The sequence below is a fragment of the Podarcis pityusensis genome, assembly GCF_964106645.2.
Source record: "Podarcis pityusensis genome assembly, chromosome: 2".
NCBI classification, from domain to species: Eukaryota; Metazoa; Chordata; class Lepidosauria; order Squamata; family Lacertidae; genus Podarcis; species Podarcis pityusensis.
The window spans coordinates 21,549,502-21,573,975 of NC_138029.1; the positions used below are offsets into that span (position 1 = coordinate 21,549,502).

The following is a 24,474-nucleotide window of genomic DNA, read 5'->3' on the forward strand; positions in this document are numbered from 1 at the left end:
TCTCTCCAGAGTCATTTTTAAAACACATCTACATTCCCGGGCACCGTGCTGCTCTCCGACACACTGTCATAAACACCCTCATCGTATGAAGCCCTGCCAGCTCAGGCTGTGATCCTGTCAGCTCATCCGAGTTTAGATGCCTCACTAGTTGGACAGGAGGCCACTGAGGAGAACTCTGGTGGATCAGCAGGGGGCGCTATCCCCTGTCGGTGGCCAGCAGCCCAGGTATATAGGTAAAGGTAAAAGATAAAGGACCCCGAATGGTTAAGTCCAATCAAAGGTGACTATGGGGATGTGGCGCTCATCTCGCTTTCAGGCGGAGGGAGCCAGTGTTTGCCCACAGACAGCTTTCCGGGTCATGTGGCCAGCATGACTAAACTGCTTCTGGCGCAACAGGATACCATGATGGAAACCAGAGCGCACAGAAACGCCATTTACCTTCCCGCCGCAGCGGTACCTATTTATCTACTTGCACTGGTGTGCTTTTGAACTGCTAAGTTGGCAGAAGCTGGGACAGAGCAACGGGAGCTCACTCCATCGCAGGGATTCGAACTGCCAACCTTCTGATCGACAAGCCCAAGAGGCTCAGTAGTTTAGACCACAGTGCCGCCCACTCCCACAGCCCAGGTGTATACCATGCAGCTAAGAGCCCCTGGGTCAGGGCTGATTCCCTGGGGCTCCTTGACAATTTTACATATAAAACTGTGTTCGAAACTCCCATTGTTCTAGGCGCATTTTGCGATAGGTAATTTCATTAGCGTGAGCGGTTTCTGAGCTCTGGGTGCAGTACTGTGCTGCACCTGAAATTTCAGATTAAAACTACAGAGTGGAAGGAAAGGAGGACCTTTTTCTGCCTCCCCACTTCCAGCTACTCTCTGAAGACTGGAGAAGACTGGAGAAGAGACCCTCTTAAGGATATTAAGGGGATGGGCAGGGGAAGGACTAGACCATGTGAAAAATGAACATAAGATTTTAGCTGCAGTTCATTCATTTTCAGCTTTGTATTCCTATTATTAAAAAGTGCACCCAGACATTTCGTTGTTGTGCCCATAACCTAGGTCTAAGATGCCATATAGCTCTGAGCTTTCATATCTCAGTTTCTAACACTGATATAAAAGCCTTACCTCCTCTAACACCTTTGTATTGTTCAGAAGTAATCCCATACCCCACTGCAGACACGGAGGCACCTCTGTGTCAGAGAAGCCGTTCAAGGGCAGTAGATCCTTCACCAAGTTCAGCTCTTAATGTTCAGAGAGAGCAAACATGTCCTTACACACAAGTGTCCTGGCCCCAACTGCTATCAGCCGAGCAAAACCACGACATGCTTCATTTGCAATGGCAACAATGTGCAATGAAAGCGGGACCTCCAACAAAACGTTGCAGTGAACCTCACCTGACAGGAGGGCGACAAGCCAGTCAGCCATGCTGTACTCTAGCAGAACGCCCCACCTCGCTCTTCAGTTCCAGCCCCCATTTTCTGTTTTTCTTTTCCAACTATCAGTCAACATTCTGTGTCTAGTAGGGAGCACGCTCAGTCCTCATAAGGCTGTTTTTCTTGGGGAGGGGGTTGCATACCCTCCGACATTTCTCCCATGAAAATAGGGACATCGCATTCCATAATGATAATTTTACTATTAATATCCTGCCCATCTGACTAAGTTGTCCCAGCCACTCTGGGCAGCTTCCAACGTATATAGAAACATAATAAAACATTAAACATTTAAAAAACCTTCCCTATCCAGGATTGCCTTCAGGCGGTTTGGGGGGGGGGTTGGATAACTCCATACCCTCCGACATTTCTCTGATGAAAATAGGGACGTTCTAAGGAGTGAGAAATTAGGGAGGTGTCTGCATGCTGGCAGAAATACAACCCAATATCCCATTTTATACAAGTGAGGGGGACCTACAACAAGAACTGAGCATGCTCAATAGGTAGGTAAAGGTAAAGAACCCCTGGATGGTTAAGTCCAGTCAAAGGTGACATGGGGTTTGCAGTGCTCATCTTGCTTTCAGGCCGAGGGAGTCGGCGTTTGTCCACAGACAGCTTTCCGGGTCATGACTAAACAGCTTCTGGCGCAACGGAACACCATGACAGAAACCAGAGTGCACAGAAACGCTGTTTACCTTCCCACCGCAGCGATACCTATTTGTCTACTTGCACTGGTGTGCTTTCAAACTGCTAGGTTGACAGGAGCAGGGACCGAGCAATGGGAACTCACCCCGTCACAGGGATTCAAACCACCTACCTTCTGATCGGCAAGCCCAAGAGGCTCAGTGGTTTAGACCACAGCACCACCCACGTCCCATTCAATAGCCACCTAAGGGTGTCAGTTGGAAAACAATAACAGAAAATTGGCATCTGGAGGGAAGGAATGGAAATGGCCTGTTTGAGTCCCTTCCTGTTTCCTGAAGAAGTTTCTAGATGGTTGGCTAGAACCCGGGTGAGGATGCCCTGCAATATTTCCCGTGTTTGCAGCTTGGATCTGTCCAAGTGACAAAGACTGAAAAGTCCATTCTGGGGGCCAGAAAGGGGTGGCAGCAGAAATAGACCCGTTCCCCCAGATTTCTGGTTAGGTGGTAAAATGGTCCGCACCACATGGGAGGATTCTGTGGATGACTGGTTTCCGGCGTGGTTGTGTGTCCTCCATCAACAGACACCATTTGCTCATTGCTCAACTGTATTTATTTTGTATGCAACAGAGTTTAGTAGCTGGCAACGGCTATAGGAGCAGCAAAGGATGGGCTCTGGTTAGCAGTGGGTCGATAGCAGGTGGCCAGCATAGCAGACCCCCAGCAAAAGATGTTCTTAGGATGGCAGGGTTGAAAGACAGGGCCTTCTCAGTGGTTGCCCTGTATCTGCAGAAATCCCTCGGCCAAGATGTAAGATTGACTCCCTCTCTATTCTCTTTGAAGCAGGTCCAGAAGACGTTTTCAATTTCCGTCTGCTTTTAATTAGGAGAGTAGGTTATGGCCCTGCCAGATCTTAATTTTATTGTGTATTTGTGATACTTTGTTGTCGTAGCTCTGTGCTGCCAGCCATGGTAGAGGTCAGCCAACCAGTCCAATCTCAGGGGGGTACTTGCCCGGAGGCAGAGATCGTATACAAGATCCAGTCCTGTCCTAAGGTCAGGAGTATCCATGTAGTCAGACAATCCAGGGGTCAAGAAAGCTGAGGGTCCAAGGTCACGAGAAGTAAAAAGCAGCAAGGTCTGGCCAGAAACAATGAATGTTGTTTTCAGCAACTGGCTGAGGCTGGAAACCCTGATTAAGAAAGCTGGAGCTAGCTGGTTCTCATCAGGGCAAGAAGGCAGCAGGTGGAGTCACTTTGCCTTCTGCTCCTTCAGGCTGCTGCTCAACAGGTGAAGCCAACTCCTGGCCCATGACATTTGCACTCATGATAGTATAAGGAGCAGTAATACTTGATCCCGCTTTTGATACGTTTTGCGTGTGAACAAGTCTTGGGGCCGCCAAACTGCTTCGTTTTCAATGGGTGCCTGCTCTGCAGCTTCCTGCTAAAACCATGTACAGTGGTACCTTGGTTCTCAAACTTAATCCACTCCGGAAGTCCGTTCCAAAACTAAAGCGTTCCAAAGCCAAGGTGCTCTTTCCCATAGAAAGTAATGCAAAATGGAATAATCTGTTCCAAACTTTTAAAAACAACCCCTAAAACAACAATTTAACATGAATTTTACTATCTAACGAGACCATTGATCCATAAAATGAAAGCAATTATCAATGTACTGTACTATAAATAAATAAGACAGTATTGTAAATAAAAATTAAAAAAGAAATTCTTAAACCCTGATGATAGTTATTGTTTGGAGGGGGGGCTTTTATCCATTTCTGCAGTCACACAATCTATCAATCAATCAATCAATCAATCAATCAATCAATCAGGTATGTAGCCGTGTTGGTCTGACGCAGTCAAAATATATAAAAAAATAAAAAAATTGTCCAGTAGCGCCTTAGAGACCAACTAAGTTTGTTCTTGGTATAAGTGTTCATGTGCATGCACACTTCTTCAGATTCTTCAGGTATCTGAAGAAGTGTGCATGCACACGAAAGCTTATACCAAGAACAAACTTAGTTAGTCTCTAAGATGCTACTGGAATATATATATATATATATATATATATATATATATATATCAGTAGCTGAACTGGGTTCCACACAGTCACAAAAACAAATTAAATGAAAAAGTCTCAAAACAAAAATGCAAATTAAATAGCTAAAACAAAAGCACCAAACTTAATCCATTCCAGAAGTCGGTTTGACTTCTAAAATGTTCGAAAACCAAGGCGCAGCTTCTGATCAGTGCAGACACCCCGGAAACAATAGCTGACAACCATACCAGACATTCGGCTTCCGAAAAACATTCGAAAACAGCAACACTTACTTCGGGTTTTTGGTGTTTGAGAAGCAAGGTGTTTGAGAACCAAGGTACCACTGTATCATTTTGTAACACAAACATTTGGGGCGGGGATTGTCCTGCTTTTATGCCATAGGGAAGAAGGGGTGAGTGAAAATCTACATCAGAAACAAGGAGGGGGAATAAAGATCTACACTGGGATCTGCTGCCCCTATGGATTCTGCCACCTGAGGCAATACCCGCACTTTGCCCCCTGGGTAGGCCAGCTCTGTACCCCTCAGTCATTACTCCCCAGCCCTAGACTACTTTTTCCTGTTTGGTGCTTGCACACAGGTATCTCTGTACCATTTTTCTGCACACCATTTTTATTTTTAAAAATCATGGGAATTGGGCAACAACAGACATTACTAGCCTTAGTTATGTTCGCAGTGGGCATAATCAGTGCAGGATTTACGTACAGTGGTACCTCAGGTTACAAGCACCTCAGGTTACAAACACTTTGAGTTGTAGACTCCGCTAACCCAGAAGTAGTACCTCGGGTTAAGAACTTTACCTCAGGATGAGAACAGAAATCATGTGCCGGCGGTGCGGCGGCAGCAGCGGGAGGCCCCATTAGCTAAAGTGGTACCTCAGGTTAACAACGGTTTCAGGTTAAGAACGGACCTCCGGAACGAATTAAGTTCGTAACCAGAGATACCACTGTATAAGCTAAACAAGCTATAGTTTAGTGCCCCACTCTCTTGGGGGCCCCAAGAAAATGTAAAGGGGGAAAAACTGGATTTACCTTTCCAAAGTATAAGATAAAAAACAAATAAAATAAAACCTACATACAGCAACAGTGTTTTGTGTTGTGTAGGCTCCTATAATGTAAGTAATGGGCCCTGCCTGCTAGCCTGCTCCCTAAAATATCACTGGTTTGCTCATTTCTACATATAGGGTGCCTACATTCTGCATGTGCAAATGACTTTCGATACCTACTAGGTCCATAAATTACCATATAGCATATATTCAACACAAAAAACAGTGACAATTTGTTGTTGACAAAGAACAACTGGACATATAGAGGACCCCATTACCTTCAGTAGCTTAGGACCTCATCAAACCTAAATCCAGCCCTGGGCATAATGGAGACTTGTGTGGCTATCAATTTCCATTTTTGAAAAATTAATAATGCAGAGATATGCAAGACTGATATTTAGCTAAATGGAAATCTTAATTAAAAGGTATCGTGCAAGACTTCCTGATAAAAAAAAGTGCCCTAATGTATGTACTGCAATTATAGGTTCCAAGGTGATCCCCACGTATGTTGAGACAATTATTCAACTACCGTGTTTACTCGAGTGTAATGCACTACTGAATCTAATGCGCACCTCAGTTTTCAGAACCTTGAAACCCAAAAAAGTATTTGCTGGTGAATCTAATACAGTGGTACCTCGGGTTACAAACACCTCAGGTTACAAACACTTTGGGTTGCAGATTCCACTAACCCAGAAGTAGTACCTCGGGTTAAGAACTTTACCTCAGGATGAGAACAGAAATCGCGCAGTGGCGGTGCAGCGGCAGCGGGAGGCCCCATTAGCTAAAGTGGTACCTCAGGTTAAGAACGGTTTCAGGTTAAGAACAGACCTCCGGAACGAATTAAGTTCGTAACCAGAGGTACCACTGTACGCACCTTCAATTTCGCAACATAATTTGGCCAAAAAAGGTGAGCATTGGCTTTGAGTAAATACGGTAAGTTGCTGAAATTCCAATGTGCTTTCAGCATGTGGCAATCGGTGGAAATGGGCATGTTCTGATCTTTTGGGCCACCAGAAACAAAATGGCGAGATTGTGATTGAGTGAGGAGCAAACAGAAGTGGGGAATACAGTGTTAGGGCCTACCCACCAAAACATCACCACTTAGGCCTGCCATGACTTCCTTCAAATAATTCTGGGCACTGTGATTTGTTAAGGGTACTCATGTGTTTCAAATGGGCATTGAATGCACTTTAAAGGTATGGTTTGACTCTTCCCCTAGTTTAAGAGCTGAATGAAGTTAGGGAGAACATGACAGAATTGTATAATTTTATGCATGGTGTAGAGGAAGGCGATCAAGAGAACTGTTCTTCTCTTCCTCCTCTGTCTCTCTCTCTCCTTCATTCAATGAAACCCAAAACTAGAAGATTCAGGATAAATAAATTAGGGCTGCTGGATTTCCCCAGACATTACTGGGATTTCAAAGGCAGAATATTGATGTCCAGGGGGAATTTCTGAAAACTTTGGGGTTTGTCTAAAGAAAGCTCCTGGTTTTTACTTTTTGAAAGATGGCAACCCTATTGCCACAACACTGACAAACCCCCCACACCCCTAATTGAGCTAACAAGCTTCCCACGCCAGCAGTGACTGTGGATGTATAACAGGGTTATGTTTACTTACCAGTTTTTCCACGGTAAAAGGAAATACTTTACGGATTAAACAAAACATGGGCCGACATTTTGATGAATTTTATGATTCCACAACAAAGCTTTACGTGGAAGCATCCAAGCGCACTTCCTAAGAGGAAAATAAAATTCTAGAAAGAAGGGAACCAGCTTGTGCAGAACTAAAGATGCAAGTCTTATTCCAGGAAGACCATAAATATCCATTCCACCGTCCCCACATGCCTATTCATTCCATTTCCCCATTGGCTGTATAATTAACACAATCACTCCATGCATTAATTTATTCAAGTTTCTTTTGGAATTCCCTCTCACTGGGAGACAGAGAAGCTGAATGGTATTTCGACACTGCCTGGCGTGTGTCTTATGATACGGAGAACGCCTTTGTTACAGCATCCTTTGTCTCCATGTTATGGAACAGTGTGCATTGTAGTGTTGCAGTTCTTAGTGAATGTACAGACTTACGGCAGCTCTGTATTTATTATGATTAATTTATTTATTTATATGGCACCATCTGCATTCAGAGTGCTTTAGAAAGGGAATGAGGGTGACAGGTCTCTGCCCCAAGTGGCCTGCAATCTAAAATGGGACTTGAGGGAGGCAGCAGAGAGGGGGAAGAGATATGGAGATGGGGCAAAGAAGGTAAGAACATCTTTCAATTACACACAGTACCTATTTACGGTTTGTGTCACTAACTTGCCCCAATCTCTCGTGCAGTGTAGTACATGTAATTTTTTTCCTGCACATCTAGGTTATTCCATGAGGTTTTTTTGCCCATTGTAAGAGTAGATGTATTGCTTTTCTGCGAGAGTCTCTGGCCATTGTTCTGGACTGAGTTTGTGAGACAGCCATGCAACTTGGTGTGTGAACTCCATTAATCCAGCTAACATGCCTAGGTTTGAACTGCAAGAAACAAGTTGCATCGCTCAAGCTCACTGATTTGTGTACATTATTATATCCCAGCTATGTGTTAAAAGATTTAGACCACCACCCACCCACTCCCATATCCCAAATCATAGAAGAAGAAGAAGAAGAAGAAGAAGAAGAAGAAGAAGAAGAAAATAATCTCCACTGGTTTTTAATCTGGAGGGTTGAAGGAGCCATTTCTCTCCCAGTGCTGGGAAGAAAAGTGTCGGTGCTTTTTATATTGTGGTCTTAAACACACTTAAGCGTCAAGAAAAATAAACAAGAGATTTACCCTTGGAGGGTTGTTGAGGATTTTTAGTCAATTTCGTAAAGACTACAGAACAGAGAGCAAATTCCCCAAGCAGAATTTGAACCAGCAACCTCAGGACCCAGCAGATTCCCCATTAAATCCTTTTTTTTTTTTTTTTTTTTTTTTAAAGCAATTTATTAAATTTTACAATAAAAATAGACATAATAATCAATGTAACATCGGTCTTAACATATTTTCACATTTTCTTTGGACTTCCTCACACCTCCCGCTCCCATTTTCATCGTTAAAACATTTTGTCAGCAATTTATCATCTTGTTTAAATTCTTATATCCCTTCTATATTTCATAATCATGTAATTCTCAAAAGGAGCTAAATTTCACAGTCTTACTTATTTTCTTAAAAAAGCTTCTAAATTTAGTGGTGCTCAGTTGTTTTAGTCTAGCATCTTATTTAGCATTCACTCAAATTACAATACTTTTGTAGATAGTTCTTAAATTTCTTCCAGTCCTCCTCAATCCTCTCTTCTCCCAGGTCGCGGATTCTGCCGGTCATTTCAGCCAATTCCATGTAATCTATCAGTTGTATCTGCCATTCTTCCAGTGTGGGTAGATCTTGGGTTTTCCAATGTTTTGCGAGAAGTATCCTTGCTGCTGTTGTTGCATACATAAAGAATGTCTGGTCCTTCTTTGCCACCCCTTGGCCGACAATACCCAAAAGGAAGGCCTCTGGTTTCTTAGTGAAGGTATATTTAAATACCTTTTTCAGTTCATTATAGATCATTTCCCAGAACGCCTTCACTTTAGGGCAAGTCCACCAGAGGTGGAAGAACGTTCCCTCGCACTCTTTGCATTTCCAACACTTATTATCAGACAGGTGATAAATTTTAGCAAGTTTGACTGGGGTCATGTACCATCTATAAATCATTTTCATTACATTTTCTTTCAGGGCGTTACATGCAGTAAATTTCAGTCCATTATTCCACAACCTCTCCCAGTCCTCAAACATGATATTATGCCCAATGTCCTGTGCCCACCTTATCATAGCCGATTTAACCGTTTCGTCTTGTGTATTCCATTTCAACAGCAAGTTGTACATCCTTGAAAGTACCTTAATCTTTGGTTCTAACAATTCTGTTTCTAGTTTCGATTTCTCCACCTGGAACCCTAATTTCTTATCATTTTTAAAAACTTCTTTGATCTGAGCGTAATGTAACCAGTCTCGCACTTTGTCTTTCATTTTCTCTAAACTCTGCAATTTCCAGATTCCCCATTAAATCCTGTCCCTTGCCCAATGGCGGGTGCCCTATGTTTATGGCCCCAGCATAAGCCCCACATGACAGGTTTATCCCTCTCTTTGGCGATACGGGCAGTATTTCATCTCCCCTGGTGACAGCTTGATCCATGTAAGATCTCACTCTATTGTCAGGGATTTGTTTAGAGAGGCCTGATGCTGGCCTCTTTTGATCTGTCTATCTAAGGAATTTATTACCTGGGCCCTGTCCCTGTAGCCTGTGAATTCCTCACATTGTCACACACGTACGCAAACACACACGCCATGAGGCGAGGTGCACAACCACAGGCCTCTCCCTGAAAACTGTAGCACTGAAGGATTAAAGGACTTGCCTGTCATGGACTGATTGTACTACCAACCTTACTGTATGCTTGTGCAACATGGACCACTTATAAACACCATCTCCAACTCCTCAAAAGATTCCATCAACGGTGTCTCTGAAAAATTTTGCACATCACCTGCGAAGACAGGCGAACTAATGCTAGCTAGTGTACTGGAAGAAGCAAAGATCACCAGTGTCGAAGCAAGAATTCTTCAACATCAACTTCGTTGGACTGGTCATGTTGTGCGGATGCCTGATGATCGTCTTCCAATGCAACTACTCTATTCCGAACTTAAAAATGGAAAGTGTAATGCGGGTGGTCAGCAAAAGAGGCTTAAAGACTCTCTCAAGGCAAATCTAAAAAAATGTAGTATCAACACTGACAAACTGGGAAACACTGGCCTGAGAGCGCTCCAATTGGAGGACAGTCTTTACCAAAGGAGTCATGGACTTTGAAGATGCTTGAATTCAGGAGGAAAGGGAGAAATGTGCTAAGAGGAAGGCACGCTTGGCAAACCCTCACCGTGATTAACTCCTGCCTGGAAACCTATGTCCCAGTGTGGAAGGACGTGTGGATCCAGAATTGGCTTCCACAGTCACTTACGGACTCACTGTTAAGACTGTGTTCATGGAAGACAATCTTACTCGGCTATGAGTGATCACCAGAGAAGAAGAAGGATGCAGAAGAATGGTGGGAGGAACCATCTGAGGAAGAACCAAGGGAAGAAGACTCAGAGAACGGGCAGTGGTGGTGGGATGGCGATGAGTGGTCAGAGGGAGAAGACTGGGAAGAGGGAACAGGTCTTAGTGATCTGGGAGAGTTGGTGGCAGAGAGTAGTCCAGAATCAGAGGCAGAAGCTGAAACAGGCAAGTCGGAGGAAGGAAGTCAAGAGTCAGAGATGAGTCAGGCTGGTGGCAGGAGTTGGATGGATAAACCAGATGGATAGAAGATTGCCTGCTCTTGATTGCATAACTTGTAGTAGGTAACTTGGGGTTTTTCTCTGGATCCTTTTATGTCACTTGAAGCTCAGGTGGCCTGAGTGGCGCACAGTGCTTTCCATCAGCTTCGGCTGGTGGCCCAGCTATGCCCATATCTGGACAGGGATGGCCTAACGTCTGTTGTCTGTGCTCCGACAACCTCTAGGTTAGATTACTTAGGGTTGCCATATGTCTGAAATTTCCCAGACATAGCCGGTATTCAGCCCTCATAAACAGCGTCTGGGCAGAAATCGCTGAAATGTCTGGGGAAATCCGGATGTATGGCAGCTCAACAACTTCTGTGCCCAGATTTTCACTTTTTGAAATATGGCAACCCTAGATTACTGCAATGCGTTATAAGTAGGGCTGCCTCTGAAGATGGTTCGGAAACTTCAGCTGGTGCAGAATTTGGCAGCCAGGTTGCTCACCAGGGCAAGGCGGTTTGAGCATATCACACCGATCCTGGTCCGACTGCGCTGGTTGCCAATTACTTTCCAGGCACAATTCAAAGTGCTGGTTTGGTCTTATAAAGCCTTAAATGGCTCAGAACTGCAATATGTTAAAGGACCACCTCTCCCCATATGAACTGACCCAGACCCTGTGGTCATCATCTGAGGGCCTTCTTCATGAGAGGTCTCAAGGCTGGCAACATGAGAATAGGTTTTTTCTGTGGTGGCTCCCCATTTGTGGTATGCTCTCCCCAGGGAGGCTCGCCTGGTACCTTCCTTGCATATCTTTAGGCATCAGGAGAAATTGTTTCCCTTTAACCAGACCTTTGGCTTTGGCTGATTAACAGACTATGTCCTTTTGAATGTGTTTGTGGGAGGTACTGGTTTGTTCTTGTTTTTACAGTGTGTCCTTATTTTGTATTTTTATGTTGCGAACCGCCCTGTGATCTTTGGGTGAAGGTCAGTATACAAATTAAATGAATAAGTTAAACTAAAAATAAACAAACATACACAGGTTCCGGAAACAGTAGGGATGACCTCAGAGAAGTACCGCTGCTTTGAGATGGTCAGCGCCTCCTGTACTGAACTGACAAGTTTATGCAGGCCTAGCACCTATCCGATCGTGGGATCAGCACCCTGAAACATTATGTGTGAAAGGTACTCTGAAAAGCACCCCGACTTCGTACGGTGCCAATGCATTTTGGGAAATGAGAAGTGGCATCTTGATTGGACAATATTTGCCTTCTCCTTCCCTGCCAAGCTTGGTTCACTTGCCCAAATAATCTGGAACTTTTTCGCACTGCAAGAACTTCCCCACAATGTCCGTTTGCGTGATGAAAATCACTTTGAGCACAATTATCTATGTGGTATATATAACTAAAATGACTGGGACACAGATTGTGCAGCTTGTCTGGTGTTGAGGAAATTATCTTGCATCAAAAAGACGAGGCTAGTTTAACCAGGCACGTAGGGCTTGTGCAAATTATATTATGTTATATTATAATCCGGTTACCAAATTATATTATGCTACATCTGGTGGTCAACACAGACTACCAGACTACGTTGTCTCTGCCCAGTCTAATTGTCCCTTGGGCTGGACGGAAAGATGAAAACTGCTGATTAGCCCTTGCTAACTCCAGACACAAGCAATTTGCATCTTCTTCACTTCAGTGGCTCCCTCGAACAAAAAGAACCTTCTTTGTTTTCTAATAACCGTGACCCCATTTCCAGCGGAAACAGTAGGGATCAGACACGGGGGCTTTGAGGGGTTAGGGGCCGGAGGAGAAGGGGGTGGTGATTTAAAGTAGCACGGTCATGCTGGATGTCTAGGGAACCAAAGCCACTGTTTTTCTTTTGCTGGAGTGGATGGGGGGGGGGGGGGAATCAATGATTTCAGAAACAACACAGTTTTTAAAATTATGTTTTAAAATATAATTTAAGTCTGAAGTGTTTGTTGTTAAAGTTATGTTAAGTGCCCTTAAAAAATGGTTTAATATGAAATCTGACTTAAAACATAAACCAGCATGTTTCAGTCTATATAGAACTTGAAAAACAACAACCCCAACCTGCATTTATAATCCTCTAGAAAACACTGATTTAATGAATCATACTTTTCTATGTAAAAGGGGGGGGAGTGTGACTTTTGAGGTGAAACATTATAAAAATTAGACTCACAATAGGCCGTTTTGGCAAATTATGGATATTTATGACTCACCTGAGCAGCAGAGACATTTAGGGAATAATCAGTCCTAAATGCAGTAGGATGTGACTCCTATTGAAATCAAGAGAACTTACTTCTGAATAAACTAGCATAAAATTGGATTAAGCAATGTTATGTTCTATTGACTTCAATGTTGAAATATTAGCCTGATGTTTTACTCTCCCATCTCCTGAAGAAACACTATTCTAACCCAATATTCTTGATTCTGGGTGGTACTGGGAATTTAGCCAGTGAGTAAATGGTCTTGTTTAGTGCCTTTGCATAAGCACATGGAAAATCAAAAAGAAATTCCTTACCTTCACACCTGTCTACTTTGTCTCTAAGCAGAAAACTCTGCAGTGCAAAAAAAGATGCATGATTACTGTCCAAAGGTTTTGGATTACGCTCCTAGTTTCCATAAAGGCTCTACTGCAAACCAGTTATGCTTTGGTTGTCACACAGTACCAATGCATCCACCTCCACATTCAGGAAACACATGGATCACGCAACAGGGAAAATTCATTTCATTGTGATTTAAAATCACCTCAATTTAAATCAATCCAACATGCCCTTGATCACAGATGCGAATGTCGGCATGCAGTAGGAGATCAACAGAATTCTAGCAGTGGTGCACACGAAGCGACGCGTTCGTTCTTTTATTTATGTAGCAATTCATATCCCCTCTGGATTCCACTTTCTGCCCTTCACAGGTGACTAATCCGTTTCCGTGTCTGTCTATTCCATTTCATTTTTCAGCGAACTCCAGCCCAAGGTTGTTGTGTTTTTGGATGAGGATAAGCCCAAAGAAAGGTTAAAAACTACCACAAAAGCCTCCACCTTGGATTTTTTAAAAAAAATGCTATCAGATGTAGGTTGAGGCCAGCATTATGACTTTTATACATTATTGCAAACTTATAACACAAAGCATAAAAGCTGCTACAGAGTCAGGAGTGCCAACTTGGCCCTGAAACCGTGAATACTAGGCGCTGTGGGTGCCATGCAGCGGGCATAGCCCTGGCACTGAAATTTGTGGGTGCCCGGTCCCTTCATGGGGAATTTTGTGGGTGCTCAAGCACCCAGGGCCCCAGGGTGGTTTTGGCTTCCTCCGTTCGCTTGTATTATCATTTCCCCCAGAGTAAAAACATGGGTTTGACCTTTCACAAATTTGGACTAGCGAGGTTTGTACGCAGATGGGATCGGGACAGGAGGCCGGTGGTGATCAGCTGGAAGCAAGAGGGATATATCCAGGTGAATAAGAAATCCTGTTGCTGGCTTATGGGGATGACTGTTCTGGATGGGAATGTGGGGCATGTATCTACACATGTACACATATGCTCAGAAGGCTGAGAAGTTGGGTGGGCATTCAAGGTCTGTGCATGTCCCGGTCTGTGTTTGAATGCGTAGGGCTGTGTAGGGCTGGATTTAAGTTTATTGAGGCCGTAAGCTACTGAATGTAATGGGGCCCTTTATATATCCAGCTGTCCTTTGTCAACAACAAATAGTTGCTTTTCGTGTGTGTTGAATATAAGCTATATGGTAATTTATGGACCTAATAGGTATCTATTTCCTATTAGGTAACATGTGCCATTTGCACATGTTGCCATACAATCAGTCCATGCAGAATGTAGGCACCCTATATATAGAAATAAGCAAACCAGTGGTATTTTAGGGAGCAGGCTAGCAGGTGGGGCCCATTACTTACATCATAGGAGCCTACACAACACAAAACACAACACAAAGTTATGAAATCTCAAAACTTTTACACAATTTTGTAAGCTGCTTGGTGTAGCAACACAACACAAAACAATGTAGGTTTTATTTTATTTGCTTTTTATCTTATATTTTGGAAATGTACATCCAGGTTTTTTTTAACCTTTAAATTTTTGGGGGGGCCCCAAAAGAGTGGGGCCCTAAGCTATAGCTTGTTTAGCGTATACGTAAATCTGGCACTGTATGTAGCTGGTTGGCAAAGCAGAAGTCAGCTGCGTTGTATGGGGGCCAGGAGAGAATGGTTAAGCAGCATATGCTCTGTTACCAAATTGATTAATAATGCAAATTTAATTAAGCAGAATTAATACAACATGTGTTAATTACATTTCAACAAAGAAAAATTGCTGATGCTGCCTGCGCTGTATCTCCCGCCCAGACCTATCAGATTTCTTCAGGTTTATCTTCTTGACCTTTTTCGGGGGGGGGGGGATATATTCTTCAGTTTGTTCTGAACTTTGGTTGTTTGGTCGTCTGAATTAAACCACTTTTGAGAGTCTGTTAGGTGTGTCACAATGGAGGGCATGCAGTCAAGAGAATCAGGCCCGTAATGTTGCGTACAACCAACATGATTTAACTATACAGTAAAGAATTTGGGTCATTCATCCTCCCATCCACCCTCATGGATAATCTCAGGGTTGTGGGTTCGAGCTCCACGTGGGGCATGAAGAGTCCAGCATTGCAGGGGTTGGGCTAGATGATCCTCATGGTCCTTTTCAACTCTACAGTTCTATGGCTATACCTTATACTTTTGTCCTTCTTCCCACGTGACTCTTGTATTGCTATGTCCTTGCATCACCCTCACAGCCCTTCTGCACATACAGTGGTACCTCTCGTTACAAACTTAATTCGTTCTGGAGGTCCGTTCTTAACCTGAAACCGTTCTTAACCTGAGGTACCACTTTAACTGGGACGCAGGTGGCACAGTGGTCCCAACCACTGAGCCTAGGGCTTGCTGATCGGAAGGCTGGCAATTCGAATCCCCACGACGGGGTGAGCTCCCGTTTCCCGGTCCCTGCTCCTGCCAACCTAGTAGTTTGAAAGCACCTCAAAGTGCAAGTAGATAAATAGGTACCGCTCCGGCGGGAAGGTAAACAGCGTTTTCCGTGCACTGCTCTGGTTCGCCAGAAGTGGCTTAGTCATGCTGGCCACATGACCCGGAAGCTGTACGCCGGCTCCCTTGGCCAGTAAAGCGAGATGAGCGCCACAACCCCAGAGTCGGTCACGACTGGACCTAATGGTCAGGGGTCCCTTTACCTTTAAGATGAAGGTATTTCCCCCCCTTTGCTGGAGTAGGTGTTTCAACGCAGCCCCTTTCCTGTTTCAAGAAGAGATTTGCACTGAACTCTGCCAAACACAGGAGGATTTAACCCCAAGCTCCTCAGCTCTTAAGTGGGGGTTAGATCCTGTTGTACTGGCTGCCCATGCCAACTAATGCAGGGGACCTGTGTGGCCAATGCAGAACTGAACCCCATTGCACTGTCCATAAATGGATATCACTGTGGGTGCGGTTTGAGGGAAGTGGCCTCGCAGGCCAACTGGAACCCACTGGAAGGCCAAGATTGGCCTATGGGCTGAAGGTTCCCCACCACTGGTCAATAAGGATTGACACCAGCTCTCCAGAACTGGGGTCTCCTAGTGCTACCTCCCAGAGCTACTTGCCAGAAATTGAACCTGGGACCTTTTGCAAGCAATCTCTTCTTCTTCTTCTTCTTCTTCTTCTTCTTCTTCTTCTTCTTCTTCTTCTTCTGTGATCACTCGTAGCTGAGTAAGATTGTCTTCCATAAATACGGTTTTAAAAATGAGTCCGTAAGCAACTGTGGAGCCCAATTCTGGATTCACACATCCTTCCACAGTGGGAACATAGGTTTGGGCGGGGAGGGGAGTTGATCATAGTGAGGGTTTGCACGTTTCTCCCTTTCATCCTGAGTTCAAGTGTCTTCAAAGCCCATGACACCTTTGGTAAAGGTTGTTCTCCAACTGGAGCGCTTGCAGGCCAGTGTTTCCCAGTTGTCAGTGTTTATACTACATTTTTTAAGATTTGCCTTGAGAGAGTCTTTGAACCTCTTTTGTTGACCACCAGCATTACGCTTTCCATTCTTAAGTTTGGAATAGAGTAGTTGCTTTGGAAGACGATAATCAGGCATCCGCACAACACAACCGGCTTAACAAAGTTGATGTCAACATCAACTGATGTTGCTTCAACACTGGTGATCTTTGCTTCTTCCAGTACACTGGCATTAGTTCACCTGTCTTCCCAAGTGATGTGTGAAATCTTTTGGAGACACCGTTGATGGAATCCTTTGAGGAGTTGGAGATGGTGTTTATAAGTGGTCCATGTTTCACAAGCATACAGTAAGTTTGGTCTATCACTGAGATGACTACCTAGCCATAATACAAAGGCTATCATTCACTCAACAGTGACAAGAATAACATCCATGTCTGAAAAACACAAGACACCTGAATTTTCCTGGAATTCAGGGGTAAAAGAACCAATGCCAGGGAAGGATAGAGTTAAAAACCTCACTGGGTTTTTTTCCTTCTTGTCTGTTTTTGTGGAATATAAGGAGCCTCAAAGCAACGTTTTCTTCCTGGCACAAAATTTTATGGACTTTGAACAAGTCTCCTCTTAATTGCCTTTTCACTTAAGTAAACAGTCCTGGTCATTTTAATCTTTCTTCATGCTTTATTTATAAGTCAGATTGATTCTCGAAATCCGGCGGGCCAGCTCACATGAGCCAGGGGGACAACTGTTCACAACTGCTTGTTGCTGAATGAAGGCTTCGTGTGTGCGAAGAAAGCTGCAAATCGGCAGTGCATCACTTTAAACATTAAGGTAGCACAGAAAGAGGATTCAGGAAAGGGTTAGAAAGTTAACAACCCTCGGGCTCCTGATGCTGTTGGCCAGGTGTGCTTTGGCCAAATATGCCTTCCCAAAACGGATCCCAAAACAATATTCTTCAAGGCATCAGTTTAAAGCTTGCCTCCTCTGTCTTCCCCAGGACATGGTTTGAAGGTAGATGAGGTCATCACCTTGCTCAAACTAAGCAGGTCTGGCTCTGATCTGTGCTTGGATGGGTGACTGCCTGGAAAATGAATGGATGCCATTCCTGGGTTCCATAACAGAAGGAGCAGAGGGTATAAATGTAAGAAAATAAAATAGTAAAACAAGCAGCCCTGAAGCAGATGCCTTAACAGACACACAAATAGCTTGATCGTGGGGATGCTTAACTCAGAAGCAAGTCCCATTGGGGTGAATAGGCTTCTAGATGCGCAGGGTGTTTGCATGCGTTGAAGCAAGGCGGTTGGGCGGTTGTTCAGTTTTTGCTTAAACCAATTGGAACATGCATTGGCCAGAATTAATAGTTAATCTGCCCCCCTGCAGTCATATTCCACTGATGTGAAGATGCACAACAAAAAAAGCTTCCTTGGATTTGCAGGCTACTGAAGCAAAAGGACATTAGGTGAAAGATCTCAGGGCCATATTTCTCAGATGCCTTTTGCGTACCTGGGATAGGGCTTTGAAATAATGGCCATTTAGGATGTACAGGCAGATGCCTGAACTAGCCCCAGCTCGTATCGGTGAATTGCTGCTACCCATCGAAAGCCTACAATTATTCGCTGCTTCTCCTTGTTTAATAGCTGTTTGGTATGCTCAGAGCTGCGTTTGTTACATGGGTCTGTGATCGCACCACACAAGTACAGGATTTTTTGCACCTGGAACCGAATCCAGCATCTCAAAGGTGTCTGTCTTAATGTTTGGGTTGTGTGTGTGTTGTTGTTTTTTAAGAGCCTGTATGGATGAGGAGATAAGCTTCAAAAGAAGAAAGCACTGGCTGCCTTGTGACATTTCAGAACATTTGAGAACAGGTTCAGCACCATATCGCTCTGCAATGCTCATGTAGCCAGCTGTTTCAGTAGGCGTTTTAAAGAAGTTTTTTCTGTTTTTCGGAATAATTTTAACCGGTGCTATTCTTCTAGAAAAAGAGATGCTTGGAGCTCACCATGAACGCCTCCCTTGTTCTCTTATAATGGCAATGGCGCCCTCCTGAGAGGTGCCGGAACTGAGTTCCGGTGAGTTCTGACTGGGGGGGAAATCCCTGATTTTAACTACAGTGGATACTCGGGTTGTGAACATGATCCGTGTAGGATGCACGTTCACAACTCGCAGCATCCGCAACCCACAGCGGCGCTTCTGTGCATGCGTGACTGTCGAAACCCGGAAGTCACCCATTCCGGTCCTTCCAGGTTTCGGTGGTCCACAGCCTGAAAAAACACAACCTGAAGCGTCTGTAACCCGAGGTATGACTGTAGTGCCTTAGCCGTTATATGGATTGTGATAAGGATCTGGCCGGCTGGGCCAAAAAGGTTCTGCACCTCAGATGTAGACAATATTGAGCTTGATGGACCAGTGCTCTGACTTGCTATAAGGCATTTTCCTGTGTTCCATGTGGTGCTCCGGATGCTGCTGAGACTACAACTCCCATCATCCTTAACAATTAGCCATGCTGGCTGGGGCTGATGGGAGCTGGAGTCTCAGCAGCATCCAGAGGACCAGAAAGGCTGCTCCTAACTCCCAACTCCCCATTGTATTGGAAAATAGAGGCACTCTGGTCAAGAGAAACGAGCTAAGGCAGCAATAACAGTTAGGCTGCTAATAGCTGGATCTCTGAACACCTAGCCTCCAGACCAGAGGCGAAGTAGCAGAAAAAGTTGTGGTTAAGCCAGATGTCAAAAGTTGAAGCTTGTAAGGGAAGTATATCCACAGAAGAAACAAAAGGCCATCCAGACTACAAATAGAGCAAGGAAGTCCAAAGCGCTTAGCAGAGACAGAGAGATGTAGTGGAAATTCTCCCCAAATGCATAGTTTGCTCATCAAAGGTTATGGTTGGGCTATAGCTATTTCATAACGGTGGGACAAGCAAGGAGGGAATGAGGTATCAAGATGCTTATGGGAAACTATAAAAGCATACCCGCCAACATTTCTCCAGTGAAAATAGAGACACCCCCTCCTACATTTCTCCAATGAAAATAGGAATGTCCCAAGAAGAGAGGGACATTTTGGGATCAAATCAGAAACCAAGAATGCTTCTGTAAATCTGGGACTGTCCCAGGAAAATAGAGACACTTGGAGGGTTTGTGATGGTAAAAAGGTAAAGGACCCCTGGATGGCTAAGTCCAGTCAAAGGCGACTATGGGGTTGAGGCACTCATCCCGCTTTCAGGCCGAGGGAGCCGGCATATGTCCACAGACAGCTTTCCAGGTCATGTGGCCAGCATGACTAAATCGCTTCTGGTGCAATGGGACACCATTACCGAAACCAGAGCGCACCGAAACACCATTTACCTTCCCACCACAGTGGTACCTATTTATCTACTTTTTTGAACTGCTAGGTTGGCAGGAGCTGGGACAGAGCAACGGGAGCTGAGCCTGTCGCGGTTCGAATTACCAACCTTCTGAATGGCAAGCCCAAGAGGCTCAGTGGTTTAGACCACAGTGCCACCCGCATCCCTAGGGTTTGTGAAAGCATATATGTACCCTGTAATTGGGGTCTCTTGACCACACCGTGAGGTGGATGATGCACCATTCTTGTGCATGAATAAATTCTGTTTTCCTTTGTGAAATATACTCGGAGTCAAGAGTGGATTTCATGCTCTTTATTCAGCTCATAGTGGTGAGGAGGAATGAAAGTTCCCCCAAAATATCTGCTTTATATGCATTATTTACACAATGGGCTGCACGTGATTGGCTAATTCCAGGATTCTCCTGTTGGCCAATCAGGTTGTGGATTCACTTCCACCTGGAGCTGGATTGGGTGGCTTCTGCGGGCCAATCATACTGCTGCTTTGTTCTAGGACCAATCAGACTGCTGCATTCTGAATCCTATTGTTCTAGGACCAATCAGACTGCTGCATTTTGGATCCTATTGTTCTAGGACCAATCAGACTGCTGCATTTTGGATCTTATTCAACTCAGTACATAACACTTTGCTACCCATGGCCTGGTAATTTGGTTTTGGCTGTGCGATGAACCTTCATGGCAGAGTGCCATAACACTGCCAGCCCCTTGCTAACCTCTCTCTTCTCTCTCCCAGGTCCGGGCCAGTGCCATAGCTCAGGATGCTGACCAGAACTACGATTACGCCAGCAATAGCGTGATTCTACACCTGGACGTGGGCGACGAAGTTTTCATCAAGCTGGACGGAGGGAAGGTTCATGGAGGCAACACCAACAAGTACAGCACCTTCTCTGGCTTCATCATCTACCCAGACTGAGCCCTGCCAGCTCCTGTTTCCCCTCCTCCTTTTTTTTGCCTACCCAAACCCTTTCCCCGCTCTGGGTCAGCTTTTATTCCCCCTTGGCTTTACCAACTCCCTGGACCCAGAAGGTCCTTCCAGCAAGGTCCGGCCAATAAGGACTGAAACGGAAACTTTGGGGGAGGAGGCCCACCCCCTTGGGTTCATAGACTGTGAAAAGGGGTGGGAGGATTAAGGGATTTTTGGTGCATGGGGAAATCCGGGAGGGGGTGGATACAGGGGAACATAATGTCATGGTGGGTGGGCCCTGGTCAGTGGAAGCAAAGCCTTCTAAAGGTGGCCACGTCCCAGATCGGAGGATGAAGGGAAGGGCGACGGATGGGGAACAAGGCCCAGACCTGCTGCAGATTGGCTCTGTAAGTCCATTTCCTTAGCATCCCTTTTAGATGTAAGGTACAAATATTCGAAGAGGGGTGATTTCATTAGTGCAGTCCAGTCCCTTCATCAACTTTTCACAGGAAATGTTTTATTGATTGCATTTATATCTTGCCCTTCTTCCAATGAGCTCAGGACAGGCTTATATGATTCTCCCTTCCCTCATTTTGCCCTCACAACAACCTTGCGAGGGACTAGGCCCAGAGACAGTCCCACAGTCCACTCAGCGAGCTCTGTGGTCAAGTGGGAATTTTCTCCTATCTTGGTCCAAACACTCTATTACATCCGCTGCTGACTCAAGATGCCTCATATATATATAAATATATATTAATTGGTCAATTATTGAGGTGGGATTCATTATCTGTATAAATCATAATGTATCCAACGGGAGGGGGGGCGGGAGAGAATGGGGAGGTCTTCTGCGGGAACAGGGGGCAGTACAGTTGGGTTTAATTTCCCCGTTCTCCATAGCAGTGTTCTGCCAACATGCCAGCAAGACCATGAACATATACAGAGGGGGATACATCTTTTGCTCTGGTGACGTTGCATGCCAGTAGCAAGAAAGGGTTAGGCTTTTTTTTAAAGCGTGTGTTGTGCAAGGTTCACTGTTTTAAGCCTGCTCCGTTTAAGAAATGGGAGACAAAACCATCCGAATAAAATCTCCAGTCCCCTTCTATATCAAACAGGTGCCCTGAAGACTCTTGTACGAATGGGGAAGGGGGTCGAGCCCCGATTCCTCCTACCTTTGCACATTAACTCACAGGTCTGTCTGGGCAGCTGCCAATAGGGCGATCTTGTGTTGACCTGCATGAAGATATATAGGTATTATCCATGTTTCAGACCTCAAGCTGGGACAAATGGTGGTCTCTGCACCTTTGTGTGTAAATATCTCACCGCAGCCACCCTGAACTGACGGCAACTGCAACAGTCTGTGTCATCATAAAACTTTGTGCTGCAAATGATGATTCCCACATGCACACCGCAACAGTGCAGGGACATGCTGAAATGATTGGGAGACAGTCCCAGAGAGAGTTCCTGGCTCAACATTGCTACCAGAGGCTATTAAGGGGTTTGATGGGTGGCAGGGTGTGTTGTGTGCCAAAAGACCACCGCAGACACCCCCAGATGCACAAACCACTGCAAGATAGGTGACCAGAATATATTGCATTTTCCCATTCATGACCTGCCGTTGCAATACCTGCCACATAAAACCACACCTCCCCGCAAGATTGTACACCGCTAAAACATGCATTGTCGTAATCAGATTTTGAGTGTGTGCTATTCACCCACAAAATTCACCCACTCTCCCAATAGTGCAGCAGCGCTGCGAGCAAATTGCAGTGCCTGACTTCGCCCTGCTTTCAAAACTCTCTCCAAGTGCATCGGTGTGAACACAACAGGTACCGTATCAAACAGCCATGCGACTTGACAGGGCCAGCTCCGCCACACATAAGCAGAGTGAAGTGACCTGATTCATTTGGCACCATGAAGGTCAGGGGTGCAGGGAGATGGATGCAAGAACGGGCGTCCAAATAGTTTGTGGGAGAACACCACCGTTTTGACTCTCCTTCAGAGAGCTCTGCAACCTAACTTCCGCAGAGCTTAATCTATTAAAAAATAAACATCGCCACCAACCCAAAATGAAAGCAACCACATCTTTTCTCCAAAACATGCCCACTTGCGCATGCCTAATCCCTCAGCTTGCACACATGGTTTTAAATATTTTTTTTTAATACAGTGGAACCTCGGTTTTCAAATGTAATCTGTTCCGGACGACCGTTCAACTTCCAAAACGTTCAAAAACTGAAGCATCCAGAAAACTCAATACAGAAACCACGTGGCATGTTCGGCTTCCAAAAAGCATTTGAAAACGGAAGCATTTACTTCCGAGTTTTCGGCGTTCGAAAGCCGAAACGTTCGACTTCCGAGATGCTCGAAAACTGATGTACCACTGTATAAATTTACTTCCTGCCCTTCTGGTGCCTACACACCACTCAGGGTAGAATTCAAATCAACCATAAAATTACGTTTAAAACACACACACACACCCCACATCTTTTCTCCAACACATGCCCATTTGTGCATGCCTAATCCCTCAACTTAGACACACACTTTTAATTTTTTTAAAAAAATATAAATTTACTTCCTGAACTTCTGGTGCCTACACATCACTCAGGGTGGCAATTCAAATCAACCATAAAATAACATTTTCAAAACACACACAAACAAAAAATATATATAACAAAAGGAGATAGAAGATTAAAACAAAAACCATTGCATAAAAATATATGCATCCAAATCAGACTTAAAGGTCTTGCCTTTCTCATGCATCCAGGTTCAGATAAGGAAGGAAGACAGGCAGACAGATGACACGAGCTCCCTCTGTAGGTTTGCTTAGCAACAGGTCCCATCTCCTAAAGACAAAAGAAGGACCTTTTCATTCTGCCCACCTTATGTAGCTCCGCAAACTTCTTTTCCGTGTATGTGAACATTTGCACATGTAATTGTGCTCGGGCATTGAGAGGCGCACCAATGCCTTTTGACCTCTTATGTGTACATGCATTTGCTGGCCTGTACATCTATTGGGATTGCCAAATTAAGCTCTAGTGTCTGGCATCCCCAGCCCTACCATTAACATCCACGTGAATGCCAGAATGGATGTAAGTTTACATGTGCAAGGTTTGGAGCCAGGAGACAGAAAGAGAGAAGAATTCTCAGAGCCAACGTCAGGTCAGGCCAGAATCTTGTATTTATCATTCAAATTTCGTATACCTGAAATAAATAACCAGTGGCTTCTCCGATATTTTTCCAGCCCTATTAAATACGCAGAGGTGTGCCTGCATGTATTGGTGCTCACAAATGCCTGCCATCTCTGCACTCCATTGTCTGCATTTGTGTGTGTGCACATTTGAATTTGAGGGTGCACAGCTCTCGGTTGAAAGCTTGGAGTGAAACAGAAGAGAATCTGTGAAACCAAGACCGTGTGTGAACCTCCACAAATTGCACAACAAAACATACATGTGGTAAAAGAAAGCAACAACCATGTGCGCAAATTTACTTGTGCACAACTGTGTACATTATTATTTATAGCACCTAAAATGTATATAAAATTATAACTTACAAATATATATATACACACACACACAAACATGTGAGTGCGCATGTATTAATGCGCAAACATGCCGTGCATGATTTATCTGTACATTTATATTACCGAAATTCATATCCCCTCCTCAGCTATTATACCCCATCCTGCTTCTGTCTCCCCCCCCCCCCCCCCCGCCGCCGCCTCTTTCATTCCTTGTCCTTCCAGGG

General features: G+C 44.6%; 1 protein-coding gene across 1 annotated transcript in view; it reads left to right on the top strand.

Moving 5' to 3' along the window:
- C1QL4 (complement C1q like 4) overlaps positions 1 to 22,955 on the top strand; it is a 35,778-nt gene extending 12,823 nt beyond the window's left edge. Inside the window, exon 2 of the mRNA XM_080995063.1 lies at positions 20,563 to 22,955. Coding sequence (XP_080851189.1) covers positions 20,563 to 20,742 — 180 coding nt within the window. The 3' untranslated portion in view covers positions 20,743 to 22,955. The remainder of the gene's footprint in view (positions 1 to 20,562) is intronic.
- The last annotated feature ends 1,519 nt before the right edge of the window (positions 22,956 to 24,474 follow it).